Source organism: Pipistrellus kuhlii, unplaced genomic scaffold (assembly GCF_014108245.1).
Source record: "Pipistrellus kuhlii isolate mPipKuh1 unplaced genomic scaffold, mPipKuh1.p scaffold_m20_p_3, whole genome shotgun sequence".
In the NCBI taxonomy this organism is placed as follows: domain Eukaryota; kingdom Metazoa; phylum Chordata; class Mammalia; order Chiroptera; family Vespertilionidae; genus Pipistrellus; species Pipistrellus kuhlii.
This window is the reverse complement of record NW_023425529.1, coordinates 60,790,003-60,803,083: the sequence shown is the minus strand read 5'-3', so window position 1 is coordinate 60,803,083 and position 13,081 is coordinate 60,790,003. Positions and strand designations below refer to the sequence as shown.

The window sequence follows — 13,081 nt, the reverse complement described above, 5'->3', positions numbered from 1 at the left end:
ACCATACAATCCATCACACACATTATCAAGTATAACCATACTACAGTCATGAATACTCACACTGACTGAACTATTCATTCTGTGTTGTAGGTTTGTTTCTTACTTTCAGTTATTCCCTTAGCTTCCATTAGCCTCTTTCTATATGTAGACTCTTAAACCTCAGGGCAGTTGATAAATTGTGGACTATATAACAAAATCCATTATTATTCATCATGAATCCACCATCAACCCCAGCCTGACACCAGGGAACGGAGATTTGCTGAGGCACACGGCCTTACACCAACCTCCCAATGGAAACATTGGGACTGGATAGGTCTATAAGCTCCTCCATTAACTAAATTTTGCCTACTCAGTCTTTCATCTTCTACTGTTAACATGTCCCTCCAGACAACCATTCCACCTGCTGTGTAACTAATCTTTATTATCAACCGCTCTTATCCCTCACACCCACCCGATGCCCACCTCTTCTGTCCACATTCTAATCCTCATTTAGATCTGCTCTCATCCACACCCAAGAGCCAGAGAGAAAGATGATAACTTTCCTGGATCTCCCATCACTGCTTTAACAGCATCATTCCTCCACTTCCATGAAAAGCACTCTCCTCTTTTGAAGTCCATGACTTTCACTAATCCTCTTCCCCATCTAGGACTTCCCGTGCTACTCACACTTTGAGTGTCTGAAGCCTGGCTTACAGCTTTCTTATCAATATTAACAAGGAGTCCCTTAAAGCATTTTTGAAGTTTGTTCTACTATGGGCTCACAGTTCCCTTATATCTACCAAATCCATGATTCTATCTTCAATCCCCTTCGTCTACCCAACTTTGCACTAACAGGTTTAAAATTCCTCCAATTCACCCTGAAATCTGAAACCCTCCTATCACAGACTTTCTTTCCACCTCACTCATTTCAACAGTCCAGTCCTACTTTTTATTCTCATGGTGACTTCTATTCTTCAACCATCCCAATCCATTATTCATGAATATCGTTTCCATTATGGGTTCAGTTTCCTTTCCTCTCTGCCTCTCTGGATACCATGGGTTACAATTTCAACAAAACTTTGTCATTCTAGATGTCTTACCCTCTTGACTGCTGACCATGGGTTTCTTATCAGTCTCCCAAGATTATCCCCCTCCCGCCATATCTGCTTTCTTTATTCCTTTTCCAATGTTCTTAAAACTTGCAGAAAGGTCTAAACAGAAAGGTCTCCAACAAGGACAAGCCATTAAACATTAAGTAGCCCTTGGCTATTGTCTGGAAACTTTTTTGTTCTCTTTTTATAGATTCACCTATCCTGCAATATAAAATCACTTACAGTAATCTCTGCACATTGTATTTTCTTATTCTTTCTAGCACTTTTAAAAAGTTTAAAATCATTGTATGCATTTCTTCACTATACTCTTCTTCACAGAACTGATCAGCTCTGTTCTACCACACTAATGAAATTTAAGGAGGTTCATCAATTATATTATTTTTCTTTTTAATTTCTCAAACTTCTTAACTCCAAGAAATTCCTGACCTGCCCACATTGCCTGCTTACAAGACCTGACTGGGTGATTCAAGCTTGGCTCAGGCATATCTCTCAAGCAGCAAAAGTGAGCTAGATGCTATAATCCCAAGACCTTCACACACATGACAGCAGACCATCCAAACGACTGAGGCCCACCTAGCTGAAGCTCATCAACAACACAGAGACTTTGCTTTAAAATTCCCATTTCTTGCTGAAATCGGTTTGGCTCAGTAGATAGAGTGTCATTCTGCAGACTGAAAGGTCCCATGTTCAATTCCGGTCAAGGGCATGTACCTTGGTCACAGGCACATTCCCAGAAGGGAGTGTGCTGGAAGCAGCTAATCGACGTTTCTCTCTCTTTGATGTTTCTCAGTTACAGTCAATGGTACATGCCTGGGTTATGGGCTTGATCCCCAGGAGGGGCTGTGCAAGACACAGCCAATCAATGATTCTCTCTCATCATTGATGTTTCTATCTCTCCATCTCCTTTCCTCTCTTTAATCAATAATATTTTTAAGTAAATAAATAATAAAATAAAATTCCCATTTCTCCTTCCTTATGCTAGATTCTCCAGAGCTTGGACTCTGCTCTGAATTCAGTTCCCTGTTTGGCAGTAAAACTCAGTACTCAGTGCTCCCTTTTTTTTTTTTTTTTTTTAATAATTTTTTATTGTTGAAAATATTACATATGTATGTCCCCTTTTTCTTCTTTTCACATATATCTTCGACCAGAATGCCTTAAAGTGGTAATTGAAATATAGTGGCAACCATACTTTGGTAAAAACTGCTGTTTGAATTTTAACCTTGCTATCTGTCTTCTACCTTCAATTACTTGCTTAAACAATAGGGTAGTTACAGGAGATTGACTCCCACTGACTCAGTAGCTTCAGGGGTAGAAACTGTGGATAACCTTTAGTTCTGCTTTTGTGTTATGGGCAGGATAGGGCCACATTCCAATGTCTAGCAGGATGTGACTGGGAACGAACCCAGTCTTTAGAATTTAGTCTTTAGGATTTTAGGAACAAAAGGAAAATGCTTGCTGTTTAAACCTTTAAAAGGAATTGCCTACCCCTGAAACGGGGCAGTCGTTTGGAGACCACCTGCATGTGGTGCTCTCCCGGCTGTCCTGGCCAGTCCATAAATCCTTGCCTGCTTTTTTTAATTAATTAATCAGCCTCCGGTGGTCTTATTTTTGAACCCAGGGTTCGGCCCCACAACAATAATATCTGTATTACAACATTTATTAATTTTAGTTCAATATTAGTCAAAAGTACTTCTCATTAGATTTCATGCCTTATATATTAACCTAACTGAATGTTTTGGAAACCATCAACATTGTGACTTCTATGAAGAAAATTCACTAATTTGGATGTTCAATGGAATTTCACTGAGTACCTACCATTTTCTACATAAAATAGAAGCTGCTGATCTTACAAAGATGCGTAAGACACTTTGCCTGCATTCAAAGTGTCCACAGTCAAGATGAGCAACAAGGACAGCAAGAAAGGACTATGAACAGGGAGATAATGAGTATAAAGGATGAGTGCACTCAGTATTCTAAAAGTAGAGAGGAGGAAGATGACTACCGTATTTTTCGAACCATAAGACGCACCGGACCATAAGACGCACCAGTTTTTAGAGAAGGGAAATGAAGAAAAAAAGATTCTGAAACAAATAGTCTCCTAAAATATTTTATGTGCATTAAAACCCAACATCACAGTGATAAACACATGTAATCAACCCTGTAAAGTAAACAGCAGCATTTAGAACCATTTTAGAGCCGGGCAAGCACACAGAGACCACACAGAGCCGGGCAAGTAAAAAAACTTTTTTTTTAAAGTATATGTGTAGGCTATATTTGGACCATAAGACGCAGGGACTTTTTCCCCCCACTTCTGAGGGGAAAAAAGTGCGTCTTATGGTCCGAAAAATACGGTAATTCATCTTGGGTTAGTCAGGAACCTTCTACTTATATTGCTAATAGTTTAGTAATCCAACTCTTTTGTTCTGATTTTTTTTTCTCAATGGGCCATTGTTATATTTGTAAAGTAATTTAACCAGAATGTCTAGTGACAAAAGGACTCCTTACTCATTAACATGGGTATTTATAAACTAGATTAGTATATGGTTAGAGTACATTAACCGACACATCTCTACTTCTCTTGTTAAAGTGAGACCTAAATTTCATTTTCAGTAAGATAGATGCTTTAATATACATGCATGTTTTAAATGTATATACACAGTATCATCACTAGAACCCTGAGCATCAGAAATGTTCATCACGTGTATGTGTATGTGTGTACACTCCTGGGTGTATATGTATACACCACCACGGTAAATTTAGTGTATTCTTCCCATGGTAGTCAGCTAAAATTACATCTGGGGCACTGGTAGTAGGTTTTTGCCCAGCATTCCTTCTCTAGGAACTCCTTGTTTTGCCACACACTCCCATCTATGAGGTAAAGCAGAAGATGCCTTGTTCCTATTATGTGACTCCACGTGCATACTCTAGAGCCACAGTGAACAAATATGATCATGTGATTCAAGCAAGGTCAACCAAGATGCTCCCTATATGTTTGGGACTTTATAAAGGTTCATTTCCCTCTTGGTGGCTTCACTGTACTATGGAAAGCTTGGAAACTTTTGGTAGCAATATTCCACCAGATGAACCAACAACATGGTGAGAGAGGAAAGCAGAGCAGAAGCACTGACGAAAACCTGATAAGATTCCCAAATTTCTTACAGTGCTCTAAGTCCCAGGTCTATCTCTGACCTGAGATTCTTTGAGATATCCTAATATCTTTATAATAAATTTCTCTTTTGCATACGCTGAAAATGAGATTTTGTAACTTGTAGACAGCACCTGGGAAGGCACATGGGCATTCTTTAATTATTGTCAGCTGAACCCAAGGCAACAGGCAAAGCCATACCCTGGGAATAAGCTTTGCCAAAAAGGCAAGGGTGCTATCAGCTTGACCATCATTCCTGCCCAGGTGTCCGGTAGTGAGTTTTGATATGCAAATCCAGTCAAGCACCAGTCAAGCACTGGCCTACTCAAGAATGCAAATAATCTCCTTTGTTTTAGCTTTTGGTGAAACTTCCTGGTATTTGGGGTTATAAAATAAACTGGCTGTATCAGGGCTCTGGGTCACTGCATCTCCAGCAGAAGTGGGCAGCAGTCCCATCCAGTTCCTAGCTTTTTCCTTCCATTTTGTGTCTTGTTTCTTTCTTTTATTTCTCAATCCTCAGCTCCTCTACTCAGGAACTGGACCCGCTCTCTAGCTGCACTGGATGCGGAAAAGAGAGAAATGTTTTTACATCAGTAACTTGCTAATATAAAGAATGCTGACTAACAAGTTCTATATGACCAGTTACAACAGAGTAATTTACATCCATGAGCTTGGCCAAGGCACATGAAAACCCTCCTTGATTGTGAGAGCCAATTCAGAATACACAGTGAATATAAAGGATGGAAACTACAGAGCTGTCATTAACTTAACCCTTAAGGCCTCTCTTGACTCTTGCTTCCTTACATTTACTTTTTCCTATCTTTTGTCTCTCACCAAATTCTACCAATTCTTCCTTTAAAATGTCTTTCATATCTATACTATGCCACTCATTTAAATTATAACCACTCTAGTTTAGAGTTTCCTACTAGTTAAATGGACCCTTTGCTTCTAGTCTCCTCATGTCTACACATTGTGAATGCTTTTCTCAGGCAGATTATAAAAATTACATGTGCCCTGTCTCCAGCTTTTAAATTTCAGTGGCTATTATTGTTAACTGAACAAATTTTAAAATTTAGCCAGGCATCAAGCTCTTTAACAATCTTGCTTCCACCTATCTCTCAAAGTTAAATATCACTACTCCCTCCTATGACTTCTGAATCTCATCAAATTAATTGTCATCATTAGAGTCACTACAGTGTGTCAGGCACTATGTTTAGGATTTTATAAACATAATTTCCCATGATACTTATAACAACTGTGGTGCTTTTCAAATGAGTCTTCAAATTCTTTCATACTACTCCCATTGAAAATGGGGCTATGAACCCTCTGCTAGAATCTGGGCCAACCTAAGTTTACAACTAATAGAATGACCCCAAAGTGAAGTGACACTGTTTAACTTCTTAAGGCTAGGTCAGAAAGGGTAATATAGTATCTGTGGAGAGAGACTGTTGAGAGAGAGAGAGAGAGACAGAGAGAGAGAGAGAGAGAGAGAGAGAGAGAGAGAGAGAGAGAGAGAATGAATGAATGATGGTGACTAATACAGTCTATGTAACGTTTTATAATGGAACTAGAGGCCCAGTGCACAAAGTTCTGGCACTGGGGCAGGGGAGGGATGTGTGTGTGGGGGGGTGTTCCTCAGCCTGGCCTCTACCCTCTCGCAGCCCAGGACACCTCACTTCTTAGCTCCCTCCTGCTCACTGCTCCTTACCTTTTGGCTTGCTGCTCCTTAGTGCTGCCTTGGAGGCGGGAGAGGCTCCCATCACCTCCACTGCACTCCCCAGCCATGAGCCTGGCTTCTGGCTGAGTAGCACTCTCCCTATGGGAGCACACTGACCACCATGGGGCAGCTCCTGCGTTGAGCATCTTCCTCCTGGTGGTCAGTGCACATCATAGCAACTGGTTGTTCTTATTGTTGCGCTGCAACAGTCACTTAGGCTTTTATTATATAGATTAGGGGTGTCGAACTCAATCAGAGAAGGGGCCAAAATCTAAAATCCAGCCTAAATCACGGGCCGAATGGTTTACTGAACAGTCATAAACTGTCATTGTGATGGAAACGCAGCGGAGTGCAGTGATGACAGCGCGGTGCGGGCCACATTGCAAGGCCTGGCGGGACGGATTTGGCCCGCGGGCCTTGTGTTTGACACATGTGATATAGATGAACAGGCAGTGTAAATCGCTTGGTGCATTCACCTTTAGAGGCCAGTAACAAGTCTGACCACATTAGGCTACCATTCTGAAAGGAAGCTCAAGCCACATGGAAAAGTCCACTCATAGATGTTCCAGATGAGAACCCTAACTTAAGGGCTCAGATAACAGTTAGCGTCAAGTAAAGTCACCTAGTAAAGAAGCCCCAGATAATTCTGGCTCCCAGCTATCAAATTATGCCCACATATCGAGTCTCTACTGCCATGACATTGTAGAACAGAGATGGGTCATTCCCTGCTCTTTACTGTTTGTACTCCTGACCCACAGAATACATAAGCATTAAAAATTTTACTTTTCATTGCTAAGTTTTAGAGTGATTTCTTATTTAGTAATCCCAATTAGAGCCTATTTTAGCACTTAGAAGTGGGAGACTGACATAACTAAGCCTCAAACATGTGGCATTGGCTTTGGGGCAAAAGCTTGAGGAAGCTGTGGGTAAGGGCTTGAAGAATACTAAGGTGAGTAGTACTGGAAGCTACACGAAAGGGGAACTTTGTGATATATTGGAAGAACATTTGGCAATAGTGTTCCCTGAAGTATCATGGAAAATGAGAACTATACCTACTGAACTACATTTTCTACATAAGGATATTTCCAGGCATAATACAGAAAGTACCACCTGGCTTCTTCTCATTGGCCATAAAAATTGCAAAAAAAAAAAAAAAAAAGTAAAGAAGAGCTTTAGAATGATCTATCCAGTTTCTAAGCAAAATTTAGGAAAAAATTAGGACTTGCTGAGTTTGAAATTTAAATTCTTTCTTCAACCCTGCCTCTTCAGAGAGCAAAAGATTTTCCATGTAAGAAACAGCCCCAGGGGGAAAAATACACATCACTATCAGGGAAACTGGTCTAAAGATGCAACTAAGAATGTGACTTCAGAAATGAAGACTTCAGGCACACATAAAATGATGCCTCACAGGCCTTTTGAAAAAGACAAAAGGTTTTCTTAGGATCTTAAAGGTGTGCCTCGAAACCCTTCCTGTTAAATAATAAAGCATCTATGAACGCTAAGGGCAAAGGCCTCAAGTCTCATCTTAAAGAGACTTATGGGTATGGTTTTGTCTAATGGAATGGATATAACTTGATGTATAAAAAGCCAACATTCTTTATATAATTATAAGTTATATAAAATTATATACATGCTTGGATTTAAACAACAGAGCCAATACAAAAATAAATAAATAAAGCCTTTGGACCCTGAACTTTTTCCTAGTAGAAAGTAAGCTCAGAAGGCTTTTCAATTGTAAATACAAACTTCTTTTTAATTGGCTGAGAAAAGAAGCCTTAAAAGACAAAACTTATAAGCCCAAAGAGTGGGGCCACGCTTCAGAAAGAACAGCTATGAGCCATAATTAAGGAATTATTAACAAGTGCCCAGTTGGATATCAAAATTGCAACAGGCCAGCAACTGCTATATCTTCTCATTGTTCTCTACTCTTGAATGAAAAGGTCTATTGCAATTGTCATATTCCCATCTTACCATTGTCTTTTGGGGGTAAGAGGTGGAGGTAGATCATTTGTCTAATTAGTTAATAGGTCCTCAGGAAGAGAGAAACCATGCCCAAGAAACCAAACCCAACTATTCTCATCTGCCCCCAGACCTAAATTAGATGGTGAGATCCTGGACCTTAAACTTGAGTCTGATGCTATAATGAATCAAACTTACTGGAGAGTGCATTTTACATGTGGAATGAATGTAAGTAATTTGTGACCAGAGAGCAGACTGTATTGATCTTCAAAAAAGTCCACAAATTCTTTGACAATCCCATCAAGAGATTGAGTCTATGCTCTCTTCAATCAAGTCAGAATCATCCTTAATGACTTAACTTGTACCTATTAAAAAGCAGTAAAAATGATGCTGTGTGGCTTGTGAAGAACCGTTGCCAAACGTTCTTCCAGTATATCACAAAGTCAAAAATGGTCATATAGCTTCTACTTAGTTCTTTTTAGACATTCACCTTTGGAACTACATCACCATGTAAGAAGTCCAACCACTCTGAGGCCACCATGCTTTGAGCAAGCCCAGGATATGTGGGAAGGCTGCATACAAATACTCTGACCAGCAGCCTGAGCTGGCATCGCAGCAGACTGGCAGAACAACCAGACACAGTGAAGATGGTCCAGGGGATTCTGCTTTCCAGCAGGCGAGTCACCCCTACTCATCAAGTCTCCCCAGCTGAGGCCCTGACATCAATGAGAAGAGACACTGTGCCCTTTCAAATTCCTCACCCACTGGAACTTTTAGTTATGCCACACACAAATTCTGGAGTTCATTATGCCATAATAGTAACTGGAACAATATTATCGATATAAAGGAAGAGTTCATACTTCTGGTTTCAAACAAGAAAACCAGGGTAAAGAGAGGGTACGTAATAAACCAAGATCGTATAGAAAAGCAAAGCAAAAATTCGAAAGCAAACCTATCTGATTCTAAAATCCATGTTTATATCCATAAAACTACATTATTTCCCAAAGATATACCTATCTCTTTGCCTTTTCTTATTAATACTTCCCCTGCAGAGGATTATATGCTCACATTCAGCTTCTTCTTCTGAGACCAAATCATCATTCAGGGACATGCTCAGTCCTATCTCCAGGATCTTCAGGACACACATACCTAGACTTAACCCTTAGCAAGTTCTCCATCTTCAAAACTGCCTTTAACTTATTTCCTATAGCTTTGACAGTTATTGAGTGCTAGTAACACTAATTAATTCACAATTGGTAAATTCATTGCTTTTCCAATGCACTTTCCTTGTTTACCCTTTTGAATTATGTCCTTTGTCAGAGGTTTGAAATCCATATGTCTACAGAATGAAAGCAGGTAATATACACTAGTGAAGTGGACTAGATGCAAGAGCACAAAAGTGTTCATGGCTAAGTTACACTGGGAAGTAAATGCCCCATGTACATAGGTCAGCCACACTCACCTTCCACATGCATATATCACCACCTGACATATGACACATTAATTTGTTTAGTGTCACTGTCTCCTCATTAGGATGTAAGTTTCTTGAGAGGAGAAACCCTGTCTCCTGTGTTCCCTGCCATATCAGCAGAGCCTAGAACAATACCTGACACTCAGTCAATACATATCTTTTGAAGAAATAAATGAATGAGCAAATATTGCCACATACTTGGGAAAAAAAATATTTCCATTGTACTCTATGCTGCTAGCTGACCCAAGGCAAGTCAACCATCATCTTCCAAAGACGTAAAAGGAAATGAGATATCTTGGTGTTCCTTTTCTGTGTAAGGTCCAATGTGTACAGCCTCGAAATATTCAGACATTACAAACATCAGAGGAATTCAACTTATCAAATGAGTATAAGTCCAAAAAGCATAAGTTCAAAAAGGGCTTGTGACCTTCTCATTTTTTTAAGAAAAGTCAAAAATTAATTTTATGTAAAATTTCCCAATTTCTAAATTTTGTCAACTAGTGATAAAAATGTTAATCCATGTTAGGGACGGGTAAACAAAACCCGTCTGCAGGCTTAGATTCAAACTGAAAGCTGCGTTTGCAATCTCTGTACCAGAGAGATCTTAGACTGTTTTTTATCTTTCTAATTACTCGGAATCATGCCTTGCAGAGTGTAGATAGCTTGATAAACAAATAATGATGATGCTTCAAATATGCACACTTGAGACACTGCTACAATTAAGTTATGTATTAAGATGCCACTCAAGTTCTTCTCTCCTATCCTGAAGGAACCTGCCTCAGCTTCCAATCCAAAATGAACTCCTGGACTTCACATAACCTCCCCACTTCCAAGACTTTAGAACTAAACTTCTACTTCTTCTAGCTGTTAAGAGTTGAGTAATGTCATTCCCATGGGCTCCCAGTAATAAAGAGGAAAAGCAGTGGAAAGAAAATAGATTGGATTTCCAAAGAGTGACAGAAAAAGAGATCCGGGCTTTAAAACATATTTCCACAGTTGATAAATAAGGGCTCCCAATGGCAATTTTGTTTTCCTTTCTACACTTCTCAGTGTTTGTAGATTATACAATCCAAAAGTTTACTTCAATTGACCTTTCAATGTTTTCTAGTAGCATGTTTTATCTTTCCTGTATAAAAATGGTTAAGGGGGACTTTTTAAATGTTTACCAATTACTTAGATTCCTAACACTAATACAGAGTCATGTCTAAATAATTAGAGTGTGTCTGGGTCATTTGAACATGGATCACTTAACAGCAAGCATAACTGCGAAGGGCTGAGAACACTTTTAAGAAAACATACTTGGGGAAAACCAAAACAAAACATTTCCATTGTACTCTATGCTGCTAGCTCACCAAAGGCAAATCAATCATCATCCAAAGACGTTAAAAGGAAACAAGATGTCTTGGTGTTCCTTTTCTGTGTATGGTCCAATGTGTACAGCCTCGAAATATTCAGACATTACAAACATCAGAGGAATTCAACTTACCAAATGAGTATAAGTCCCAAAAAGTAAAATGCCATCCACTCCTCTGCAGCCAGCATTTAGGATGTTATTTTAATGATTATATAGATGCATTTATATATAGAATTTTCAATAATGGCGTGAATTTTGTATGCAGGCAGATTTTATATTTTAAAACAAGCTCCACAGTGCTTTAAATTGAAAGTAACAGTGAGAAACATTTATTTAGCCAAGCCTATATTTCAAAATTTAGGTTATTATAGACCTATGAACTTCCTACAGAATAAGAATATAGATTTCTATTCACTTATTTTGTTATGTTCAAGCAACACTGAATCTGATGGCCTCTGGATGGGAGAATCATTGCCTGGGTTCCATTATAGACACACAAGTGAAGTGATGAGACAGAGCCCCTAGGACACACGACAGAAAAGCCTAAAATGTTAAATCAGACCAACAGAGGTTTGACTTACAGCTCCACCACTTGCTTACTTTGTAACCAACCCTGGGAAAGTACTTAACCTCTTTAAGCCTCGATTTACTCATTTGGAAAAATGGGATCATAATACCTTGTTTTAGGATTGGCATGAAACTTAAAATAAATGCATATTTATTGTGTAATCCATTGAAATAGGAGGAAATTGCTAACTTAGCATGGCTGACCTAGCCTCACTAATTAAATGCAGTAGGGTGCAGTGACTAGAACACTATGGTGTTGCAAACAGTAGCTGTCCTAGAGAGTCCAATTGATTCTTATTATAAATTTAATGCAAACAATAATTCTCCAGGCTTCCTATTACTACCTTTCCCTAAGAACATATTTTTTATACATTTGGGTGTGATGGGCTAAAAGAAGCTCTTCACTGTACAGAAATTCTAGCATATTGGCAGAACATATATGTACAAAAATGTTCACTGAAGCATTGCTGTTAATTCACTGAAAATCAGAAAAATAAAAATGCTCATCTATAGGAAGATGACAAATTTTGATGTATTCACTCAACCATTCTATTCAGATAAACCACAAAACCATAACTTTAAGCAAACAGAAAAATGAAATGAAAATAAGTTGCAGAATGCAATCTATAATATAAAACCACTTATATGAAATTTTAAAGCATGATGTGTATTGTAAATGGATCTATACATACTTAATAATTACAAAATAAGATACATGGCAATGGCAGGATGCCAGTTCAGGAGAGTGATTGTCTCTAAGGAAGAAGGCAAAGCGTGAGATCAGGCAGGGTGCACGAAGAGCTTCAATACAGAGCTCTATCCAATATGTTTCACTTCTTCAAAAATTAATTAGAGTGAAGCAAAGATGGTAAAATATTTAGATTCTATAGGCCTGGCTAGTAGGTATATAGAGTGTATTATGTTATTCTCCACATTTTCTGTATATTTGAAATGTTTCACAATAAAATGAAGCAGATTTCCCAATCATATAAATATTTCCCAAACAAACAACAGCTATTCCAGAGATTCTCAGGAGATAAAGAGGGACAGGGATAATGGGGGGGGGGGGGGGGGGGGCGCCTTGGGGAAGGTGAAGGAATAACAGATCTGGGTGTAGAAGAGACATTCCTCTCTGACTCTTTGAAGCCTGGAAGGTAATTTTTCTCCCAAGGGTTAGGAAAAGAATTCAGCTATAAAATGTGAGGAGGATAGGAATAATTAATTCATTGTTAATCCAGAAACCAGATTACTTTACAGAGTGTATATAATCCAAAAACATCATTAAGTTTAAAATACTTACTACAACCCCACTCTTGGTGATAGTTTCTCTGTATGTGAAGTTGCAAATAGCCCAGGCTAGGTAATATGTGGACATGAGAGGGGTCTGTGAAAAGTGATCCGTCACCCATCCATCTTCCTCGAACACGGAGGTTTCCACTGGCATGTTGGATAAAGATAAGTAGGTTGCTTGATGCTTGATGCTGATTTTAAAAGTTGCCTTGTAGATGGGCTCATCAAAACAAGGAAATGCTTTTCTGGCGTGTGTAGGCGAAAACTGAGTAACACCAAGGAATCTGAAAAACAGAAATTGACATTCCCTATTACATTCATGGCTTCAGTTATGATCACTTTACATGCTTCTGTTGATAACATATTAATGCCAAACTCCAAGGTACTTTCCTTTTCTGAACCAAACTTAAGTTCATATATAGCATAAAAGCACAATACATATATTTCCTCAACAATAAAATTTCTTTGGGGAAGTTTCTGTCTCAAT

General features: G+C 38.8%; 1 protein-coding gene across 1 annotated transcript in view; it reads right to left on the bottom strand.

Moving 5' to 3' along the window:
• Positions 1 to 13,081, bottom strand: part of TRHDE (thyrotropin releasing hormone degrading enzyme) — a 370,535-nt gene that overhangs the window by 345,121 nt on the left and 12,333 nt on the right. The window contains exon 2 of the mRNA XM_036456184.2: positions 12,605 to 12,878. Within this exon, the coding sequence (XP_036312077.1) occupies positions 12,605 to 12,878 (274 nt within the window). The remainder of the gene's footprint in view (positions 1 to 12,604; positions 12,879 to 13,081) is intronic.